The sequence below is a fragment of the Haliotis asinina genome, chromosome 8, assembly GCF_037392515.1.
Source record: "Haliotis asinina isolate JCU_RB_2024 chromosome 8, JCU_Hal_asi_v2, whole genome shotgun sequence".
NCBI lineage: Eukaryota > Metazoa > Mollusca > Gastropoda > Lepetellida > Haliotidae > Haliotis > Haliotis asinina.
This window is the reverse complement of record NC_090287.1, coordinates 9,387,725-9,409,954: the sequence shown is the minus strand read 5'-3', so window position 1 is coordinate 9,409,954 and position 22,230 is coordinate 9,387,725. Positions and strand designations below refer to the sequence as shown.

At 38.6% G+C, this 22,230-nt stretch overlaps 2 protein-coding genes across 3 annotated transcripts in view; both read right to left on the bottom strand.

Moving 5' to 3' along the window:
• The window catches only part of LOC137294937 (DNA repair protein XRCC3-like), a 44,453-nt gene extending 42,584 nt beyond the window's left edge, over positions 1 to 1,869 (bottom strand). The window contains exons 1-2 of the mRNA XM_067826151.1: positions 1,524 to 1,869; positions 225 to 362 (exon numbers count right to left, since the gene is read on the bottom strand). Of these exons, the coding sequence (XP_067682252.1) occupies positions 225 to 362; positions 1,524 to 1,578 (193 nt within the window). The 5' untranslated portion in view covers positions 1,579 to 1,869. The remainder of the gene's footprint in view (positions 1 to 224; positions 363 to 1,523) is intronic.
• A 2,663-nt stretch (positions 1,870 to 4,532) lies between these two features.
• Positions 4,533 to 22,209, bottom strand: LOC137293721 (tyrosyl-DNA phosphodiesterase 1-like). 2 transcript variants are annotated; one of them, XM_067824428.1, is made up of 16 exons: positions 22,126 to 22,209; positions 20,287 to 21,121; positions 19,844 to 20,017; positions 17,646 to 17,689; positions 16,801 to 16,856; positions 16,335 to 16,431; positions 15,655 to 15,689; positions 14,959 to 15,051; positions 14,314 to 14,496; positions 13,931 to 14,009; positions 13,447 to 13,623; positions 12,207 to 12,322; positions 11,790 to 11,897; positions 6,793 to 6,895; positions 6,135 to 6,246; positions 4,533 to 5,670 (listed from the first exon to the last, which is right to left on the bottom strand). In XM_067824428.1, the coding sequence occupies exons 1-16, from the start codon at positions 22,174 to 22,176 to the stop codon at positions 5,594 to 5,596; spliced, it is 2,340 nt and encodes a 779-aa protein (XP_067680529.1). In that variant the 5' UTR covers positions 22,177 to 22,209; the 3' UTR covers positions 4,533 to 5,593. The 2 variants fall into 2 exon arrangements, with proteins under 2 accessions (XP_067680529.1, XP_067680530.1); XM_067824429.1 differs by having other exon boundaries at positions 22,123 to 22,144.
• Between the last annotated feature and the right edge of the window lie 21 nt (positions 22,210 to 22,230).

Sequence of the window (22,230 nt, the reverse complement as noted above, 5' to 3'; positions counted from 1 at the left end):
TCTAAACTTCAACTTAAGTCTCAATCAACTCTCTCAGGCCAATAGAACTTGTGAATTCAAATCTGACAGTAAGAGCAAAATATGTGAGAAATATTGATGGAGGTTACTGTCACTGACTCAAGACTCTGGAAACATCTGAGAATTGTTGATTTGTTTTAACAGTTTGGGGTTATTTCCTCCTCATGCATTGGTGAACTTCAGATGAATGTTTGCAAGAACTATACCTGTAACAACAGGTGGTTTGGGAACTGATTCAGCAACAGCTTGCTTGAGGATACTGACGTCACCAGTAGACAGGCCAGTGGCTCGCTCAATGTCAGCTGAGGACAGGCTTAAAATTGCTTCAAAACTTTGAAAACGAGCTGTATGGAAAAAACACAAATAACAGACATGGTAAAATTACTCCATATTTGTCAATTCTTCGTGTAAGACATGTTTCAGTTTACGCTCCACCTAGAGCAGTTACCAAACTTAAGTCTTTCCTGGCATATAATTGCTTTGTCTTAATGGTACACTCAGACAAATGATATCTCATAGTCAACGTGAGTCAAAACGGGTTATAGCTAAAACGGCACCACAGCAGAATGGCACCAAAATCGTTTGGTGAAAACGGCACCAAATTGGCGAAAACGGCTGTGATTAATGGGCTAAAACGTCACCATATATCAAACATTGTCATATTGACTTTATTATTATGTTGACTTTATTGTTTAATTGTTTGTAATGTTTAGATGTTTAGCAGCTTGGGTATGAGAAGCACTTTCCAATCATTGTTGGCAGAGTAGACACATTTATTATCTAAACAAACTGCAAGCAGCTTGGGTATGAAAAGCACTTTCCAATCATTGTCGGCCGAGTAGACATTTATTATCTAAACATAATGCAAGCAACTTAGGAAACACTTTCCAATGCTTGCAGTATTGGTGAGTGTTCTGGTGAATGTTGAATGTTGATGGGCATACTTACCGGATATATTTTTTTATTTATATTTAGGTAAGATATATGTTTTAATTTCACAAAGTCTATTTACGAAACACTAAAGTGATCATATCAGTGTTCATCCAAAGTTCACAATCCAATAAAGTCTACTTACCTAATATATATGTTTTTATTTCACAGTCTATTTACAAAACTTTAAATGTTTATCCAAAGTTCTCAATACAATAAAGTCATCATATCAATGTTCATCCTTTTTTAAATTGTATATGGTGACGTTTTCGGCATAACATTTGTAGCCGTTTTCATGAAGGGAAGGTTCCGTTCTGTCCAAACTGTGACGTTTTAGCCTGCACCCAGTCAAAACAATGAAATTACCAATAATAATATATTGGACTGCAATGGATCTATGAATATGGGCAACAAATACAATAGGAAGTCAGCGGGTGATGCATTATTCATCATATTCATTGAAACAATAACAAAATAAGTTCTCATATATAGGACCGCATCGCGGCTCTCAGCTAAAATGGGACGTGTTCATTTGGTCAGTCGAACGAGAAAAATAATTGTCATCGCTGCGTTACCTTTTTGTAATGATCCAATAATTCTAGGATGTATATCCAAATCACTAATCGACATTGAGATCGATGTGTGTGATGTCAAAAGTGTTTAGTTTGATATCTGCAGGTTCACCGGTTCACAATTACCGCCATTTTCATTTTGGGTGAAGCAGTGCATAATGTGCTTAATCAGTCTTTCTTCCAATACCCAAATAGATCTTCGAGTGGTATTGGCATTATTCCGTAGTTGCGTGCTTGAACATGTATAGCATCTGTACACAAACTATTTTCCACAATGTGCATGTTGTGACAATATTGTTGCTGCTCGGGACATCATGCCTGCGGGATGACAAGTCAAGCTCCTCACAGCGATAGATTCTCCACACTGCTAAAGTAACGAAAGTGTCACGCACGTGAAGGGAGCTAGCAGGCGTGTGCTCTAAGGGAGGCAACCCGGTATTGAATCTGATCGGATATATTTTCAAATATCGAAACTATAAAGTTAGATCAAATCAAAAGAATTACTCATTAACGAAATGAATTTTCCTTGTTTTGAAAAACAACGTCAATTTATTTTATAGACTTTTAATGACGTGTAATGAGTATTACTGTTATCATAAGCGCACGGATAATTCTTGCGGATATTTATTGATGTTTTATACAAAAACTGATGGTTTCTGTCGAGACTCAAATAGGAAATATAACCACACAGTGCGTTATGCCATGACTTTTGACTCATGAGGATAACGGTCTGCATGAAATGTGTGGCAATCACATCCCTGTTTCCACACGAGCCTGTCTTGCCAAGCCTATTTAATTACAGATATAGCTGCAATATTCTCGATCATGACAATTCTAGGACCTCAAATAAAAATGTGTGACATGAGTCTATAGTAGATGATGTTATCGTGTCTTCCCTCTGTGGCACTCCATCTCCATCACACCGTCACATTTCATGGACAGAGTGAAAATTGAATACCACTTTCAATCAACGAGGTGTGAATGGGTCACGTTTATTAGTGCTTAATTAACTAGGTGTTAACGGGGTATAATTAAAGGTCACAAGCAACCGAAAAAATCAAACATAATTAAAGCACAGTTGTCACTTGTTCATGATATATAAAATGCATTGGTGATTGTGGAAAAAAACAAAGAAAATTATAAGCTCATAATCACAAATCAAATGTGCAATATTTTATACATATACGAAGCAGCCACGATACCAAACCCATTGAAGTCGTGTATTGCATATTGTCATTAGCAAACAGGCTGGCAGACATATAAGTGTCAATAAACTAGAATTTGAGTTTTCTCTGTGACAGAGTCTGCTCATCACAGTCAATATGTTTTTTATGTAATGAGTAGATTATTTACTTGTCTGTGTACACAACCAAGATTAGACTACTGCTCATACAGGCATACTGTTTCAACCTAACCTGCATTATGAATGCAGCGCAGCATAGCTCTTGTAACCACTTTTCCCACTAGTGCTTGGGGTAAATTGGTGAATTGTTTGAACTCCGACTTCGCTTGCTTTTTTTCCATCATGTTTTTTCAACTTTATAGGTTGAATTGGCATTTTTGATGATTTGTTTCGGCAAGTGCATACTGAAAGGTATCAGAATCTGCGAAGTTGTGTATGTGTATGTGTGTATGTGTGTATGTGTATGTATATGTGAATGTATATGTGTATGTATATGTGTGTATATGTGTGTATATGTATATGTATATGCGTGTATATGTATATGCGTATGTATATGTGTGTATATGTATGTGTGTATATGTATATGTGTATGTATATGTGTGTATATGTATGTGTGTATATGTATATGCGTATGTATATGTGTGTATATGTATGTGTGTATATGTATATGTGTATGTATATGTGTGTATATGTATATGTGTATGTATATGTGTGTATATGTATATGTGTGTATATGTATATGTGTATATGTATGTGTGTATATGTATATGTGTATGTATATGTGTGTATATGTATATGTGTGTATATGTATATGTGTGTATATGTATATGTGTGTATATGTATGTGTGTATATGTATATGTGTATGTATATGTGTGTATATGTATGTGTGTATATGTATATGCGTATGTATATGTGTGTATATGTATATGTGTGTATATGTATATGTGTGTATATGTATGTGTGTATATGTATATGTGTATGTATATGTGTGTATATGTATGTGTGTATGTATATGTGTGTATATGTATATGTGTATGTATATGTGTGTATATGTATGTGTATGTATATGTGTGTATATGTATGTGTGTATATGTATGTGTGTATGTATATGTATGTGTGTATATGTATATGTGTGTATATGTATATGTGTATGTATATGTGTGTATATGTATGTGTGTATATGTATGTGTGTATGTATATGTGTGTATATGTATATGTATATGTGTGTATATGTATGTGTATGTATATGTGTATGTATATGGGTGTATATGTATATGTGTGTATATGTATGTGTGTATGTATATGTGTGTATATGTATGTGTGTATGTATATGTGTGTATATGTATATATGTATGTGTATGTATATGTATATGGGTGTATATGTATGTGTGTATGTATATGTGTGTATATGTATGTGTGTATGTGTATGTATATGTGTATGTAAATGTGTATGTCTATGTGTTTGTGTATGTGTATTTATATGTATATGTGTATGTATGAGTTCAGCATGAGACCTCTCCTATGAAATCAGAAAATAGATGTATGAAACATTTACTTTTGTTTCTTTTCTATGGATTTCTTATGCATTTGCTTAACAACCCCTCATACAATTCTATAAATGTGTGAAACAAGGTCAATCAAATACAGTGTTAATGAGCCAACACCTTATCAGTCATGGCATACTCCATAGAAGAACCACTCATGGAAACACAACATGACCATATGCCAATACAGAAAAGATCAGGAGGATCAATTACTATCTCATAGGCCACAGAGGTAGTAAACCGTGCTTCATCATGGCATGGACCATCGAACAAAAACTGAAGCATTTTAAACGTCAAATATTTTATTGCATGTACTTTCAATAAATGTTGATAAATTGAGTTCTATCTTAATGAAAAGATATTCATGCTATTTGCTGACAATATTTATAGTGGTTTTGTCTTTAACACTGATGATAAACTGATGTGTAAATCCAAGATTGTTTGGCTCTTTTCTGGTGCAGAAAAGCCTTAAAAAGTTCATATCCAATCACTGTCAAATGTTAAATCCAATATGTCTTGACAAAGGAAATACATACTAATGGTAAAATATTTAAGAATAATGTTCTGCTCAATCTTTTGACATAAATCACTTAAACTTAAGTAAACAGAATTAAAACAATCTTCATAAAATCAATCCTTACTTGGCAGAACTAAAACGCTTGGAAATGTACAGCATTCCTTCACAATAAAATTGTATTGCACAATAATACTTAGTTCAGCTTCAGCGCCAGTATACACAAATGATTTTGGTATCGGACCGAAAACATACTCAGTCCCAAAACTAGTGACAAGAGCTCTCAGTATATACACCTACCATGTATACATATACAATGACATATGTACATGTGAAAATGAAAGAAATGACAAACTGAGACTGTACAATAGATTAACCTTTTGCCATTTTGTCTTCGTTTTTTTTTCTTTTCTAAAAAATATGCATTTACACAGTGTATAGCCAGTAAACAAATCAATTGCAGCTTCGACTTTCCATTTCCACAGACAAAAAGTTCATATGACAAAGGCCATCTCTACAGCAAGAGTAATACAATGTTGTCAATATTATTTGTAAGTGGCCTTTATCACAAACCCTGAAGAGGTCATTTTCTGTGGGAGGGTTGTTTCAGTCAGCCCCACTGTGGAAGACATACTAACATGTCTGTAGCTGAGTCTTAGTTGTTCCTGAAGCATGATAACTGTAGAAGGGTTAACTCATGCAATCATTCATTACTAGAGCATAATAAAAAGAGATGGCTTAACAGAAGTTGTCACTTGGTTCAGGAGCATGATTACCATGGAAGAGTCATTTGAACAGGATGACTACAGAAAGTTCAGTGTCTGGAGTTGTCTACAGTGGAGGACACCACATGTTGCCGTTAGTGTCTGGAGCACGGACACATGGCACATCCATCATCCATGGACGGTCTACAAGTGAAAAGCAGAGATTATCAATACAACTGGTATATATCAACAGATGCTTTATGTAACAAACAGCTAACAGGAAGATAAATGCTACAGTCTAGAAATGACAAGCTGAAAGACAAGAAGACCAACAGAAAGAGCCTGACAGTTTGTACTAGTGAAGAGTTAACTCTCCAACAACCTGTTATGTCCATCAATAGGTTTTTCCTTGATTTTGTGCCATCATGTTTGCGACACCAGTAACATAATGATAATGATTTCACATGCACATGGAGAAAATGTATGGCTGATTGAATACTGAAGGTCAGACTTAACTCTGTCATTCTTGGCATGTTCCCTATCAATACTGAAGCAGGAAATACATAACTCAAGCCTTTCACCCATGCCAAGTTATAACTGATATGTTAAATCCATTATGTCGTAACTTAACTGTTAGTGTTGAGTAGCCTATGGAACAACACACATACCTCCTTTGACATATGGAGTGAGAGGCAGGTCATATGGTAGAGGAAACACCACCTCATCACTTCGTGCAACTGCTTCCTGTGCATCACTCGTTGCTGGAAATGTCTCACAACCCTTGATGACAGAATTGAACATATTTAATTCTATGATTTTTTAAAATCTCATTGCATAAAGTAAACTCCACATTTTATGAAGACAATAGTGCAATAAACAACCATACTGTAGCTACCTTGTGTGGAAACACTTAATTTCCAGTTGACAGACATCCATCAGTATTGTGAGAAACTGAATTCTACAAGAAATCTGTTTAAATAGTGAAGCAACACCAAAATATCTTTGTGTCTGGTGAAACAACTTCATCAAAACCTTGTTTATACAGATTATAACTTTAGTTCACGTGAATATTATTTCATTCATCAAACATAATGCTCAAGGGGTCTGTGACCACTCTTTTTTTACCTACTTTTTTTCTTCATTTTCAAAGGTATAGATAAAGCTTTTCCAAAGGATATCGGTTACACATATACATTATGTAAACAACTGATGACACCTCTTAGATTCTTTGCAATCGTGTTTGTCTTCAGGTTTATATGAAATCAGAATTCTCCATGATATTGAAAAGAGATGTTATCTTTTCGTAAAGTCAGGTGGTATCCTTACAAAATGTGTAGGAAGAAAGAGGACCCCTATTTCATAGGACCTGATCATCAGCTGGCTGCCATTCTTCTCAAAGGCACCCCATGCTGCCTTGGACAAATTGGCACTGGAAACATAAAACATACCAGTCACGTAAAGATATGTCCTTTAGATCAGAACATAATGAAGAAATTAAGAGAATAATCAAGGATGTATGTCAAAGAAAAAGATAATCTGTCCTTTGAAAGCATTCATACATTTGAGACTTGCAGCAATCATCCATGATTTGCTTGCAGCATACATTAACATGGTGCTTGGATTATTCACCTTACAGTGGTCTTCGTCATCAACTCCTCAGTGATTTCTAACATTCATGTTCACAGTACTTACAATGCTCTTTCATGAGTAACTTACAACACTGATAAGTTGCAAGGTTCGTCTATACATAATGCATCCTCATGTTTAAGAGCAAAATTATTAAAATCTAAGTATTTCAGATATTTAAATACTTACCTTACCATAAGGCTTATGCATATTACCTCAAGCATTGCTTAAAAGAGATCAGACAGCCGTTGATACGCCATTCTACAGAATGGCTACCTCATGTATCGACGATTGTATAGGAACGGAAGTGACGTGATCTCCCTCTCCGCGCAAGCGTGAACAATCCAAAACTTAACTTTTACTGAAAAGAAATAAGTCTGAAGAAGTCCAGAGTGGGGAGGAATAACATCCAACATTGGGTGGGCATAACCTCCCTATGGTAAGGTAATTATTTAAATATCTAAAATACTAAGTATTTGGATTTTTAATAAATTTTTAACTTACTCGACTGACAGGATGGTGGTGTCGGGCTTCGGAGGACCAACCAAGAGGAAACCAAACATGTCTGAAGAAAACCAAGACCAAGGAAACTAGCTGACGCTTGGAACAAGAGACAGACAGTAATCCTCAGTAAAACCAAACTCTGAAAGAGATCGGCAGATAAACAAAATTCACCAGATCATACGCTTCCTTAAAACCCAAGGTAAGAAAATATAATTAAAATTACCTAATGGGTGGAAAGTTGGGTTAGTTGTTGGGCCACCACCAACGGGCCGAAAGACTGAAAACCTTCAGTGAGTGAGTGAGTTTAGTTTTACGCCGCACTCAGCAATATTCCAGCTATATGGCGGCGGTCTGTAAATAATCGAGTCTGGACCAGACAATCCAGTGATCAGCAACATGAGCATCGATCTGCGCAATTGGGAACCGATGACATGTGCCAACCAAGTCAGCGAGCCTGACCACCCGATCCCGTTAGTCGCCTCTTACGACAAGCTGAGTCGCCCTTTATGGCAAGCATGGGTTGCTGAAGGCCTATTCTACCCCGGGACCTTCACGGGTCTCTTCAACTGCAACATCCTGAAGGTAGTGGTTTGCAAACACAGTGGAGGACCGCCAAAAACATCCCTCCATAATGGTACAGAGCAATTTCTGTGCAGAGCCATGGTGGATGCTAAGGCCCGAATCTCATGCGGGTTGCTGGCTGACAGGTGCGGTAAGTGTTTCGCATCATAGGTCGCCAAAATAGTTGCCCGTAACCATAGCGCCACAGTATTTCTAGACACCTCTCCTTTCACTGATGAAGAAAACAGGATGAAAAGTCTTTTACAGGTCCGTCTTCTCGATGCTGACCTGGAGATGTACAATTTCAATGCCGGCACTTGACAAAGAAGAAGCTCGTCGGAGTCCTGAGCCCCTAGAATGGATGACAGCAGAGAGATAGAAAATAATCTGTCCGGTTGTCCAGGGAGCTGGTTTTTGGCGACAAAATCCCATAATAGACCTAAATAAACCCGGCCATTATGAGCTTGTTCAAGCTTCACATGGGATAAATCCAGAGCATGAATCTCACTGACCCTTGCCGAAGTGGCCAAAGCCAAAAGGAAAACCGTCTTCTTCGAAAGATTCTCAAATGAATTCTTCTCCAAAGGTTCATAAATGGGGTCACGGAAATGGTCTAAAACAACATTTAAATCCCAAGCAGGAGGACGAAATTTCACCATTTGATCCTCCAGCTTAAATGCCTTCAACATGGCGAGGAGTTCCGGCACCTAGGACAGCTGCCGATCACACTTGACTGCTAAGACGGAATTAAGGGCCGATAAGTACGTCGCAATGGTACTGCCTCAAAGATGTTTGGACCTTCTCAGGTAGAGGACAAATTCCGCAAGAAACTGGGCAGAAACTGTTAAAGGATTCTGGTTTCTGAGTGTACAAAACTTCTCAAAAGATGTCCCCTTGTTATCATAAAGAAAACTAGTAGATACCCGGTGCGCAAGAGCAATAACCTTTGCCACCCAAGTAGAGTAACCCTTTGCTCTCAAGGCTTTCTGCAAATGGTCCAAACGTGTAGATGAAACCTCGCCGGATCGGGATGCGGAAGATGACTGTGTGGATGGCGTAGTAGATGCGGCCCATCTGATAGTGGTAACGGGTTTCCATCAGCGAGACGGTGAAAGTCAGGAAACTAAAGTCTGGCTGGCCACCAGGTGCGACTAAAAGTAGAGCCTGCTTGACCTTGGCCACTACCACTGGTAGAAGAACTGGTGGAAGGAACACAGAAGTGTCCAGTCACTCCCACGAAAGGAACATGGCGTCGATTGCCCAGGACTGTGGATACGGTATGGGAGACACATACAAGGGAAGCTGACTGGACAGGTTGATCAGCGGCTGGCCATGTTGACACAGTAGACGAAAAGCTTCCCGGTGCAGCATCCTCACTGAGGGAAAAAGCGATGCAATGGTCGAAGCATCGGCGAAAGCAGCTATCTTTTCCCATCGAGCCGGTGGGATTCTGACACAGTTGGAATGTGTCATGAATAGGCCTTCGATGAATGTCAACTCTGCATGCTGTCTGTAAACCTCAGGGATCAAGTCGTTGAAGAGAAAATGTGATGCAAAAGGTGTCCTAAACAGTTCGCGCTTAAATTCTTCCTGCCAAGTACAGGGGTCAAGTAATCCTGAACGCCAAATTGCAGAAGTCATACCTAGCACCGCTCTCAGGTGTGCCAACAAGTTGTGTTAAACTTTCCCCTGCCACTGGAAGTCGACAGATGATCCACCATCGGATGAGGATGAATCAGTAACTCTGACGAAAAATGAATAGCTTTCTGATCCTCAGTGCCGGCAGACGGGGAGGGACAATCCAGAAGCCTGTTGGCAATCCAGTCATACACCGCAGATGGAGGTAGGTAGGTGCCTCCGTCATCCAAGTCCTGAAGTGCATCCTCATTGTAATCAGACGAGAAGAACCTTTCTTCCATGTCATCCCATGAGACTGTATGACTCTGACGTCAATGGCCAGCGGCAGAAGTCGACATCTGAGACTCAACACCTGAGCCAAGACGAGCGTCATCGAAGAGCGATCTGAGATGCCTCGACGAATGGCGAGATGGTGGTGTCCAGGAGTGGGAACGTCGTACGCGTTTGGAGTAAGCCGGCGATTTGGAATGCCTATCATTGTCCAAATATTGACAGGGAGAAAACGATCTGGATCTGAAAACAAACAGTGATGTGGACTCCTAGAGTGTCGGCGAGACTTGGGAATACTTAAGCGAGACCGTCTACCACACCGTGAGCGTTCCGCTTCTAAGCGCCTAGTACACTCTTCCATAAGTTGTTGATGTAACATCTCTTCCCTAGAGAGTGTAGCAGTAGGCGTACGCTTGGGAATTCTGTAAGACCCCACAGGAGCCGGCATAGGTGGAGGCACTGGCAATGGAGCAGTGGATGGAGGTGACAATGGTGCTGGTGTCAGAACAGGCATCAACGTTGAAGTTGTAGAAAATATAGCGTCCAAGGGCGCAGCCACATGTGTCTGCATCGGCATCGGAAGAGTAGATGGCAGAGTAGAGAGCAACACCGGCGATGGTGCTGGATCAGCGCTCCGTCGCAATAGAGTTCTTAAAAACTTCTGCACCTCAGGGTGAGAGAGCGTGCGGATGTGAGAGGTCAACGAAAGTATCCGAGGAGTGCTGTGGTATAGGCGTTGGGTAAGTAGGAGGTAGAGCAAGAGTCGACGGAGGTGCCGGAGTCTCCGATGGTGATAGGTGGTCATCTGGCATGCAAGCGAGTGACGACTGTGATCCCAGAGACGAAACAGGGGAAGACATTTTTTGTTTCCTCTGGGTGAACTGTTTCCTATTTGCTGACGCATAACCCGTGAATTCCTGAATTGGGAGAGATGAACAGTGATGGCATAGATCATCAAAAGTACAATTAAGAGACGCATAATCCAGACACCAGGGGTGGGGATCCTTGCTGGACTTCTGCACCTTGCAGAGTGTGCAAAACCGCTGGGTCATAACAAAGCTTCAACACGAGGAGAAACAAACAATAAACTTAAATGATAAAATGCCATGAGGGAAATTTAGAAAAAAAAACCCCTACAGCAGGAATGAAACTAACACCCGAGCAGAAAAAATAGGCACGTCCTAGCAACGAGACAGCAGAGAGTAAACAACAGAAATTCCTGCCCCCACTGAATTATGCAGAGCATAAGAAACAAGCAACAAATGGATATCTAAATTATGTACACAGAACAAAAACTGGTAAAGACGTCGAAGAACACGAGGTAGCCAGGTAAGTGAAGATAAATTACTGTAATCTTCACCACAAACAAGGGAAAAAAGGTAGAAAAACTATACCTACCAGAACAAAATAGGACTTTAATGCAAAGCAAGTAGCAAATAGCGTAATAAAAAAAACCCCCACATCTGACAGGTAAGACGCTTGAAGTAAAAGTGAAGTTTTGGATTTTTCGCGCTTGCGCAGATAGGGAGATCACGTCACTTCCGTTCCTATACAATTGTCAATACATGAGGTAGCCATTCGGTAGAATGGCGTATCAACGACTGTCTGATCTCGTTTAAGCGATGCTTGAGGTAATATGCATAAGCCCTATGGTAAGGTAAGTTAAAAATTGAAGAAACTGGTCTCTTGGACATTACATCTCCATTTGAAATGCATAGTCTAACCTTGTAACAAGAAACCAGGATATCTCAGTACTGTCCGGTGAAGGACGAACATATGTCTTGATATGGGGACATGCTCGACTTCTGCCACGACCCTCAGACTTCCACTGTCTGCAATGTGATATACTTTCATAGTAACACCATCCAAACAGATAACATACAAGGAGGTTGTTGCCCAACAGTTGACATTATTTAATCAATGAAGAGAGAGTGAGCGAGTTTAGTTTTACAACCACATTTATCAATATTCCAGCTATGTTCCCCATGCTCAGATCTACAGTCACTGCCATATACGTCCTCCATTTCTGTGCAGTATTTCATGATGATGTGATTTATTCGCCTCTTATGACTGACATAGTTTGCTGGAGACAAATCCAACCCCAAATCCCATGGAGTAGGTTTGCATAAGGCTTTGACTACCTGAAGTGCTGGTGTATGTACTTCTGTTTCTGGGCTGTCTTCATGGTGTAGGGTACAGACGTGCCAGCGGGATAACCCTCCAGGCTTACACGTACATTGTCCACGGACGGGAACACCTGATGATCAAGAGTTAAAGGTGACATTCTTTAAACAAACAGGCCATCTAAGTCCGAAAATAACTGGCCTTCATAAAACTGCAGAGCTTATACGAAACGTAAATAATTTAAAACAAATCGTATGGAGAGGCGTGTATATTGTGAATTATATCACCCAAAAACTTTATCTACAAAATAAGAGTCCTCCCTGCATGTCATCAATGACCTCTCCCTCGCATTATTTGTGAGCATCCATAATTATAAAAATACTCTTCATACACAAAAATGCTACCCCCCACCACCACCCCCAACCCAATACATGTGTACAAAATTGACTCTCACTACCTCCCCAAACACCCCACCAACCCAAACTTCATCATCAGCCTCTCTAGTCATAAATTATGGGCAGTCCCTGTCAATAGTTACCTCTATTCACTGAGACACAATCACTTATTGCACAGTCCTTTAACATGTAGGGCTGCGGGTTGGTTACAAGTGTGAAATGTAAAACAATATGTAGATATGTTCAACTAACAATTTCTATGCTTGCTGTTGGCTGATGGACTGTAGTTCCAGAATATACTGTTATCAGCTCCTACTAATCAAGGACCTTCAATGTCTGCATGAATGTTGCAGGGCTCAATTTAGCGCTTTGCTACTTGCACTTGTGCAACCCAATATTACCAAGTGCAACATAGTTATTAGTAAAATTTGCACTAGGTGCAAGTCATTTTTTGAGTTGGCAAATTTCTGGAAAAACATCTAAATAATTCAAAAGCATATTTCTTTCATAATCCATTGCAATAAAAGCAGTGCATCTGAATTTGTCTGGTGCAGCTTAGGTTTTTATCTTAGGTTGCACCTGGTTAAAGTAGGTCAACATCTCTTAAATCAAGCCCTGCCTTGTTGATGTTAACAGCCAAATTTAAACTGAAAGGCCTGGCAGCAGACAAAAGATCCTAAATGTGCCTTCTATCTTAGTCTCATGACACTGATTATTAAAAGTAATAAGGATGGAAAACACATTTTCTGATTCACTGTAAAACTGAGTGAGGTTAAGGAAGATTATTAGATCACACACTGATGTCTCGTACTGTTGTTTGTAACACCATTTTAACACCAATAACATATGGTGACATCCCTACCAGTGTCATATTGGCTTTAGTTGTGACTGACATCCCTCGTGTTGAAGACAGGGACTGCAGCCACTCGTTACAGACCCAGGATTCGGCTGTTGGACCTAGGGAACCAATACTGGAGAACTGACCAATCACAGGCCAAGACTTCACGCGACTAGCATCAGGACCTCGTGTCTGAAGAACCTGCATCCAAAGAACAAATCATCACCCTCACAGTACTGATGAGCCATCACTATACTTTTTGTTCTAATTGTACCTGGATATTAATCATCTTCTTGTCATAGGTCACAATGAATTGGGTATTAGATTTTTTATCTGCTTTAAAAATAGATGTGGTGAGTGGGTAATTTACAAATATATTAGGAAACACATGATTTAAGGCAAAAAAACAAGGCACCACATTAAGTGACTTTTCTTACTTAGCAGGTGCTTAGAACAAATGTTATTAAGTTTGGTGTTTGGCAGTGAGGTGGCTAGGAATGATTTTTACCTTTCTGAGTTTCATGTGGCCCCAGCAACTCTTCTGATCTCCAGCATGACGTCCTGGCACTGACCCAATTATATGGACCCTATTGAACATGTCCACACACTGTATTGACAGCTCTCGCCAACATAAAGACTCAAAAAAAAAACAGTTCACCAGTAAAATATATTTGTTTTTGCTACTGACAAACATGATTAAGTTACAAGATAAACCAATACTGATTCTAACAAATAAAAAGTGAAATGAATTAATATTTTTTACACTCAAGTCTGAATTATTTCAGTTTGGACCCAGCAAAGCTAACTGTGAGCAAGCATGGGGTACTGGAATCTGGGGTGATGAAGTCGACGGTACTGCTATATATGGCAGTAAGGGGGATGTGTACTAACTTTGCTGCTGACATGTCATGAGCTTTGATGTGCTTCTCCCACACCGTCAGTTTGTGGGCTCGGTATGCGCCGACGTACTGCAGCAAATCTTGCTTAAAGTGTGTGTCTGAGTCACCTTGAACCTTGTCGTCTCCCGTAACCTGGTCAGCTGGCAGTTTAGGGAACACAGGGCTCACCCAGACTCTGCAAAAAATAGAAATCACAATAAGAAACTGCGAAAAATCATATTAATGAAAGGTAGATACTGTATGGATGACATTTTCTTTTTCCTATCATCCATACAGTATCATACTTTTCTCCTTATTCATCAACTTCTAAATGCCATTCAAACAGAATAAAATCATTTTTGATGTGACCTGGGATATTAACTTTGCCGATGAAAGTCTAGCTACATAATGGCAGCCAATTCATTGTCGCATCTGAAAATTTGTCAGAAACATGAATTAGATTGGATGTCTGTTATATATTTCAAGACCTTCACTCAACAATTTACTTAATTAAAGAACTGAAAGTGTCCTTACAAAACAGAGAAAACAAAACATGACGTACAATGCAGCAGACTTCTTTAGAAATCCCAAATAGTGTTTGGATTTACAAAATGCATATGTTCGGGTGTTTCAAGCTTTGGGAAACATGCCCACTCACCCCTGACTCTTCTGGTACCAGTCTCGCTGTATGAGGTTGGCGGTGTGGATGACAACCCGCATCCCCTTATCATACAAGAGCAACATCATCTTCCTGCAACCATAAACTCTCGTGGATTACTTGAATACAGGTAACATTACATCAGACAGTTCACAATTAGAAGGCAATAAATGGGTATAAATAAGGAATAACAAAAGTTTGGAAATAAAAGAATGGTGTGAATATTTCACAATGGTACAAGCACACATGGAAACAACACGTCATTTTCAAAATGGCGGAAAGATTTCAAAACTGGCAGCAATGTTTAAAATTAGTTTGGAACATCACTCGACAATCTCTTGAGAAACCATACATGCCATATATATAAACAAAACTTTTGTTCCATAACACTAGAGAGGTTTCTGAGTAGATGATGCAGTTGCATTAAACAGTGATAAAATTTTCCAACAGAGTCAAACTCAAGGTCATTTAGAAGGAGTGACTGCAAGTAGAGTATAAGTCTCTTATGATGTAAGATGAGCCATGAACATCAATTGTTTTACAACGCCCTCAGGAATGTTTCAGCCATATGACGGGACCCAGGGGCTTCAAACTGAGCACAGATGCTGCTGAATCAGCTGTTTAGTTAGGTGCGTGCTTTAACCATTATACTAAACACCAAATGTGAGACAAAAGAATTGATGAGGTATGTCTTACGTATGATGTGTCCCATACATTATATCCAGTTTGGCCTGCAAAAGGATAGAGAAAAATTCAACAATTAAATCAAACATGTCAAAATGTTACACAACACACTGAACCAAAAAGAGGTACCTCATCCATGACATTTTGCTTCTTGTCTTGTGGACAAGTCGCAACATGCTGCATTTAAATGATGAAAAGAAGCAGATAAAGTCATCAATATCCCCCGCAATGTCAAAATACTCTTCATGAATATGTCCATTAGTTACGACTATGTCAGCTGTTGTGGTGTGTATATAGCAGTGACTGTGAGATTTTAGCTTCATGCCACACTCAACAATATTCCAGTTGTCTATAAATAATAGAATCTGGACCTGATAATCCAATGATCAACAACATAAGTATCGACCTACATGAATGGGATACAGTGATTTGTGTCAACCAAGTCCGTTCCTAACTGATTTGTATGTTAGGAACATACATTTCCTAGCATCTTTAAGGTAAATTCAATAATGACTTCGAACACGCTTGTAGTGTTTATGACATGTAAAATATTGTAAATGCAAACAAATGTTCCAAAACTGTTTGTGTTCGAGTATGAGAAAACATGATTGATTGCTTGGTGATTTAGTCAATGCAGCCCATCTTTGATGTTTTCAACTGGACCACCATAAGTCACTACTGATGAGGCTCACCTGGCAGCAGGTGATGTTGGGGTAGGGAGCTGTCTCTGCAAGCAGAGTGGCTAGACCTCCTCTCTGTTCTCCATGCACCAGGGTCAGGGGCTTCTTCCTGCGCATGGACAAGTCAACCTCTGACAAGTATTGCATAGTACTACTTTAAATAATATTTCAATATGTCAAAAGGTGTTTAGTACTTTTCTTTCGTATTTATCCATTCAAACAGATGAAACATACAATTAAGTCCTTTTGTATACCTGGGTTTTACATTTTTCCCTAGCCATGAAAACTATATAAGAACATAACTGCAAAAGTAACCGTTGACGCTTATTACCTACTTATAATCATGAAAACAGTATTAAGCTGTCTCTACATTCCAGGTGTATGACACACACAAAGTATAGTTCACTACATAAATTATTCTGATTTCTGATGAAGGTTAAGCTGATCAAATACAGCTTAATATTTAAATATCACTCACCTAAATTCAGCAGGGTACTGGCTTATAATCCAGTCCACTTCGAACATAAAGTTGAACTGGAAAGTTAAAAACTGACGTAACAGAATCCAGATACATCAATAACAATACTAGACTAATGCCAATTATGAATATTTCTAATTTTGATAGTAACAAACAAACCTATTTTAATTGAAAAGGAGCCCTGGGGAGACCAGAGATTCAGAACCTGAGGAAATCTAGACTTGCATTCATTTAAGGCCTTAGCATTGTAGAGAAAGCTTGGCAGTAGCTAAGATAATGTGGTTCGGGGACTGTGAGACCGACTAGAACAATACCTTCGCAGACAGAATATTATATCATTCACAGAAAAGCAAGTGAGTATAACCTTGACAACAGTACAAAATCAGAGAGACCATCAGTTTAATATTGCAACATACACCTCTAACACTGTTCTATCGACAAATCAGAAAACAAGAATATGTCAGTGTCGATGGCTTAGTTTTCTGTAAGTTATTAGAAACTTACACTAATACTACCATGGTTAGTTGGCGAATCAAAAGTCCCTAGATACAATGGAAGAATCATGAACAATTTCTTTACTGTCATTTGAATATTTGGTGAGACTGGGTTATGTTGTTGAATGTGAAGATACATGGCCTTACCATTGCATGGGTCTTAACTTACCTCTCACTTAAACATTCATTTTTTTAGTGAGTGCGTTTAGAGTTTAAGTCATACTGGCAATATTTCAGTGATAGCATGACTAATATTTGTTCAGTGTGTAAAAAAAGCTACCACAGAAATGAAACATTTTGATAATTGGATTATTTCGGTCGCATGTTGTGCATCACAAATCTAATCCTCACCTGACAAGAGGCTTCTAAATTTCCCATACTAGTTGACAAGATATCTGTGAAAATAATACACAATCCACAAAACATATTCCATGAAATGGTGACTATTCTCAACATGTATAATGCACTAGACAGACAGACAGACAGACAGACAGACAGACAGACAGATAGGATATTTATATAGCGAAGATATCCACCCACTAGTGCATGTTCAAGGCGCTGGATCGATAGATCACAGTGGAACAGATGACTCCTACTAAAGATACACACTAGATCCTAAAGTGGTAAGTTGCAGAAACTACCAGGCCACAAGCAGACTGTTGACATGGTTGATGTATGAAAATGACAATGGCGAAATATTCACAAATAATTGGATTCAAAACTTAAAACTTTCGAGACATGAACAGCTACTGGAATAGAGAACTTTGACAATGGGCCATTTTCAGGATTATTAGCCATTTCCTGAATTTAGAATGGGCCACTGCCCTTGTATCAATAGTAACCTTCAAAAGCTTCGAGGGCCACATTTTATTCTAATGTGTGAAATGGCCTATGGCCCCTGTCTTTCCCAATACCTGCATGTATCATGATAATACTGATGAAACAAATAGCATTAACCTGGTTGACAAAATTACTGAAACATGATTAAACATTTACAAAGTGCTGATAAATGAAAATGTTTTAAGCATTTGAGTGACATTCATGAAAAATGACTTCAGATATAATATGTCACGTGAAAATATAACATTCTTTTCCAACATAATCTAAGCACAATTACCACTTAACCATGACAAATAATACACATTGCTGATTGCGAAATAAACAAAATTATAAGTGTACAACCAAGAATCAAAAGAGCAATATTTTGTGCTTGGGTTTACTTCCTGCGACACGAAGCACCCGGGAGACTGAACCCAGTCAGATTGGGTGGGTGTGCACTCAAACCCAATGTGTAATCAAAGTGTAATGAAGACTTTTCAACTGGCTTCATTTGCCATTATAATGGGTATCTATCGTGTGTATTCTGGCATTTTAGAAGTATGGTGAGTAATAAGACAGAAAGATTATTTATGGATAACATCCACTTTTATTGAATATGATGCGACGTTTTTATTGTATATGATGCGACGTTTTACTGTATATGATGTGATGTTTCGGTATGGATTGACATACCGTTGTCTACCAACAGTGACATCGGTATAAGAATCCATACCAAAACGTAGCATCATATACAATAAAAGAAGTTATTGTCCATGATACTGTATATAGAGATTTTGAGCTTTGTAAATACATCCTCTCTGCATTTGCGTTTGATCCAACCTACAAAGACAGAGATGGTGAACTACTGCATGGATGGAAACTGTAGGCCGTTAAAGTACAAAGAGAACTTGAAACTGACAGTGTGAATTTGCACCGGTTTCCATCCAATTCAGTCATAGGGAAGCAGATGCAGTTTGTTTGCAACCCACAGACATAATAACATGTCATGTGTACAAGTATCTCACCTGCCTGTATGTGTAATTACATAATGTGACAGAGACAGAACCCATGTGCACGAGCCAGAAATCAATGTGTCTTGTTTATGGTATATTGCCTGACAGGTGTTCAGTTCAAATTGCATGTGGTCAATGACTGAAGTTGTGTATTGCATATTGTCATCAGCAGACAGGCAGGCAGACACACAGGTGTCAATAGTCAATAAAACAGACATTGCGATTTGTCAGTGACAGAGACAGCTTGTCACAATCAATGTATCTTTCTATGTTTCCATTGACATGTACTAAAACATTTCAATTTTCAAACTGAGCATCTGAGCATCAACATCTCTTGTTCTCAACCTCGACCGCAAGCGATAATCCTTGCAAACATCACCTGTTTTGTATTTACAAGTCACCTTCCCAGTTCAAGCCATGCAAACCTGATCACTATGCATGCACTATGGGCGGAAACCACTTTCCCCTCCCAGAGAATTGTTTGACCTCTGATTTCACTGTTTTTTTTAACTGCATCATTTTTCAACTTTTTTCATGTTGAATATGCATTTTTAGTAATCTGTTACTGTAAGTCAATACCAAGAGGTATCAGAATCTGCAAAGTTGTGTTTTGTGTTGCACATTTTTGCATATTTAAATTTAGAAATGTAATTCAGCTGCCACCTGTTGTTGAGTAATACTTTCCACTTTCTGCAATTTCCAAGAACTTGAAATTACCTTTTATATTGATAGATCCATATTCATTGTAAACATCATCAATGCCTGTAACCTTGGTCATGTAGAAACTCAGCGGTTGGTTTTCTTTAAAGATGTCAAGGCCACTCTTCTTTGCATTCACACCAGAAAGTTTCTTAGAGATATGAGTTGTTCTAACGCTGCTGCTATCCATATCTATCAATATAGAATATTTCAGAAGACACTGGTGAAAGTACATTACAGGTGAGATAATAACTTGAACAACAATAAGTCTTAAACAATACAATAAATGCAAATGTAACTTTCAGTTTGAAAATTGAAGAACAACATAGGGTTGACACCTCACCTTTTCCATTTTCACCTGGATCTGCTACTGTGAAATATTACATGACATCAGTACATCACTATTAAGCAAACGAGTGACTGAAGACATGCCTAACAATCACAGGGAAACATTTGCTTACCTGAATGGTGGAACTCTGACAGATGAGACGGATTCATCCTGAAACACTCCTTCCCATATTTACATAAAGGCTTCTCATCAAGTGACAATAAGTCTTTGGATGATTTAAGTGAACTAGATGTCTTAAATGGTGGGCTAGAAGAACTACTCTGGATGGGTTTTGCTTTAGAGGCATGCATCACACCATTCAATTCAGTATCTGAGTCACTCTCGGACATAGCATGAGTTACACTTGGCACTTTCTTAACAGTTGGGGATACACCTGATGTCTTTGGACTGTCCAGCTGAGATGTAACTGTATGAGACTGTGATTTTTCTGTCTTCATGTTCTTTGAGGGTGAACTCTTATATTTGGAAAATATACTACTATGATTCTTTTCACTTTTCATGCTTTCTGAATCACAGAGGCTTTTTCTCTTTTTGTGAGCGGGAGACTGATGATGTTCATGTTTTCTCTTTTTCACTGTGGGAGACTGTGATGATGTTCTTGAAGTCATCTCTCTGTTTGCTTGTATACTCTTCCATATATCTTCATCAGAATCACTGTCTGATATTTCATGAGTCTTGCTCACTCTTTTCTGAAGTGATGTGACAGACTTGCTACCTGACATGTCTGGATATCTGCTGGGCTGTGCAGTTCCTGCATGATGGCTTGTCTTTTTGGAACATTTTTCTTCATCAGCAAACAGGTCTGGTGAATTGTCTCTAACCAACTCATCTGGATCTATTGTGGCATCAGAATCAGAATCCGATATGCTGTGAATCTTTGCATATGCCATAGCAAGAATCCTATCTTTTTCTTCTGAATCTTTTCTCAAGGATTCCTCTTTATCAAACTGAAAGAGAGATTAGCTTGTAATACATGATTAAACATGTTATAACTATAAGCGTGGACATGAATAAAAAATGGTAAAAGGTTACTATCTCTTATGTAATGTACAGTGTACAGACAATTGTCCTACTGGTCACAAAACAGGAGTGGGGAATTGTCAAAATAGGGAAATGTCATGTGGGGAAATGTCCTGATGAAGAAATGTCCTACACTCTTAATACAAATGTCAAAGACACAGTTAGCAGCAAGTACTTTGCATATATAATGATTACACAATATCAAAATTGTAAGGGTTGAATAAAACAACTTTAGTAGCTTCTTCCTTCTAACAAGACACTTCACAATGAAAACTCTGACTACCACCCATGTTCTAATTCCATTCAAAACAACAACAACTACTTACACTTCTTCACTAAGTAATTTATTTTCTTTTTTATATATCGGCCCTTACTTCTGCCTTTTCGTTTTGGCCCTTTTGACTTTTCACCTCAGCCCTTTTGACCACAACCCAATGTATTTAATAAATATTGACATCATAAACATGGTAAGACTTTCCCCCCACTAAATCTAACAATGGCAAAAAACATATATACACATTCTGGTAATGTGACTTGATTTAAGGGGGATACAGGCGGAAACATTTACTCATATCCCTTCTTCTGTCTTTTCTGAAAATATTTAGAGGTAAGCTATCATTCTAGGCCCACCATGGTCACCTCCCGAGGCAGATTTCTGTCTCTAAATAATATCATACCATTTCAATTTGTTCTTCACTTCCCTTCAGCTTCATAGTTCTGTGTATGGAAAGTAGAAATTAAAAAAAAATATGGTCTTAGCAATATGTAAAATACAGATGAAAATGTGTTTCAAGTACAAGCGCTTGTACATATGAATGAAAAGGAAAATGTACAGCATGTCATTCAATAGTGTGAAAGCCAGCACGTGTGTTTTCATCCTGAAACACATTCTATTATAGTCAATCCCATGGAAAATGGTGAAAATTACTACTTTTGCTTGAAGCTGCCTTGCAATTTCTTCGTCACTCAGAAAATCCACCATCTTAATACTTCAGCACAGTCATATTTTCGTATTAATCGCGAAAACACCTCACCC

What these genes read in the sequence shown, in the direction of transcription:
- LOC137293721 (XM_067824428.1), bottom strand. Translation starts at nt 22,176, where the DNA reads ATGGTGGATTTTCTGAGTGACGAAGAAATTGCAAGGCAGCTTCAAGCA. An exon ending in ATTTAGAAGCCTCTTGTCAG is followed by an intron (nt 16,857 to 17,645) that starts GTGAGGATTAGA and finishes TTAACTTTCCAG; the next exon opens with TTCAACTTTATGTTCGAAGT. An exon ending in TCTTTCTTCCTACACATTTT is followed by an intron (nt 6,247 to 6,792) that starts GTAAGGATACCA and finishes TCTGTCATCAAG; the next exon opens with GGTTGTGAGACATTTCCAGC.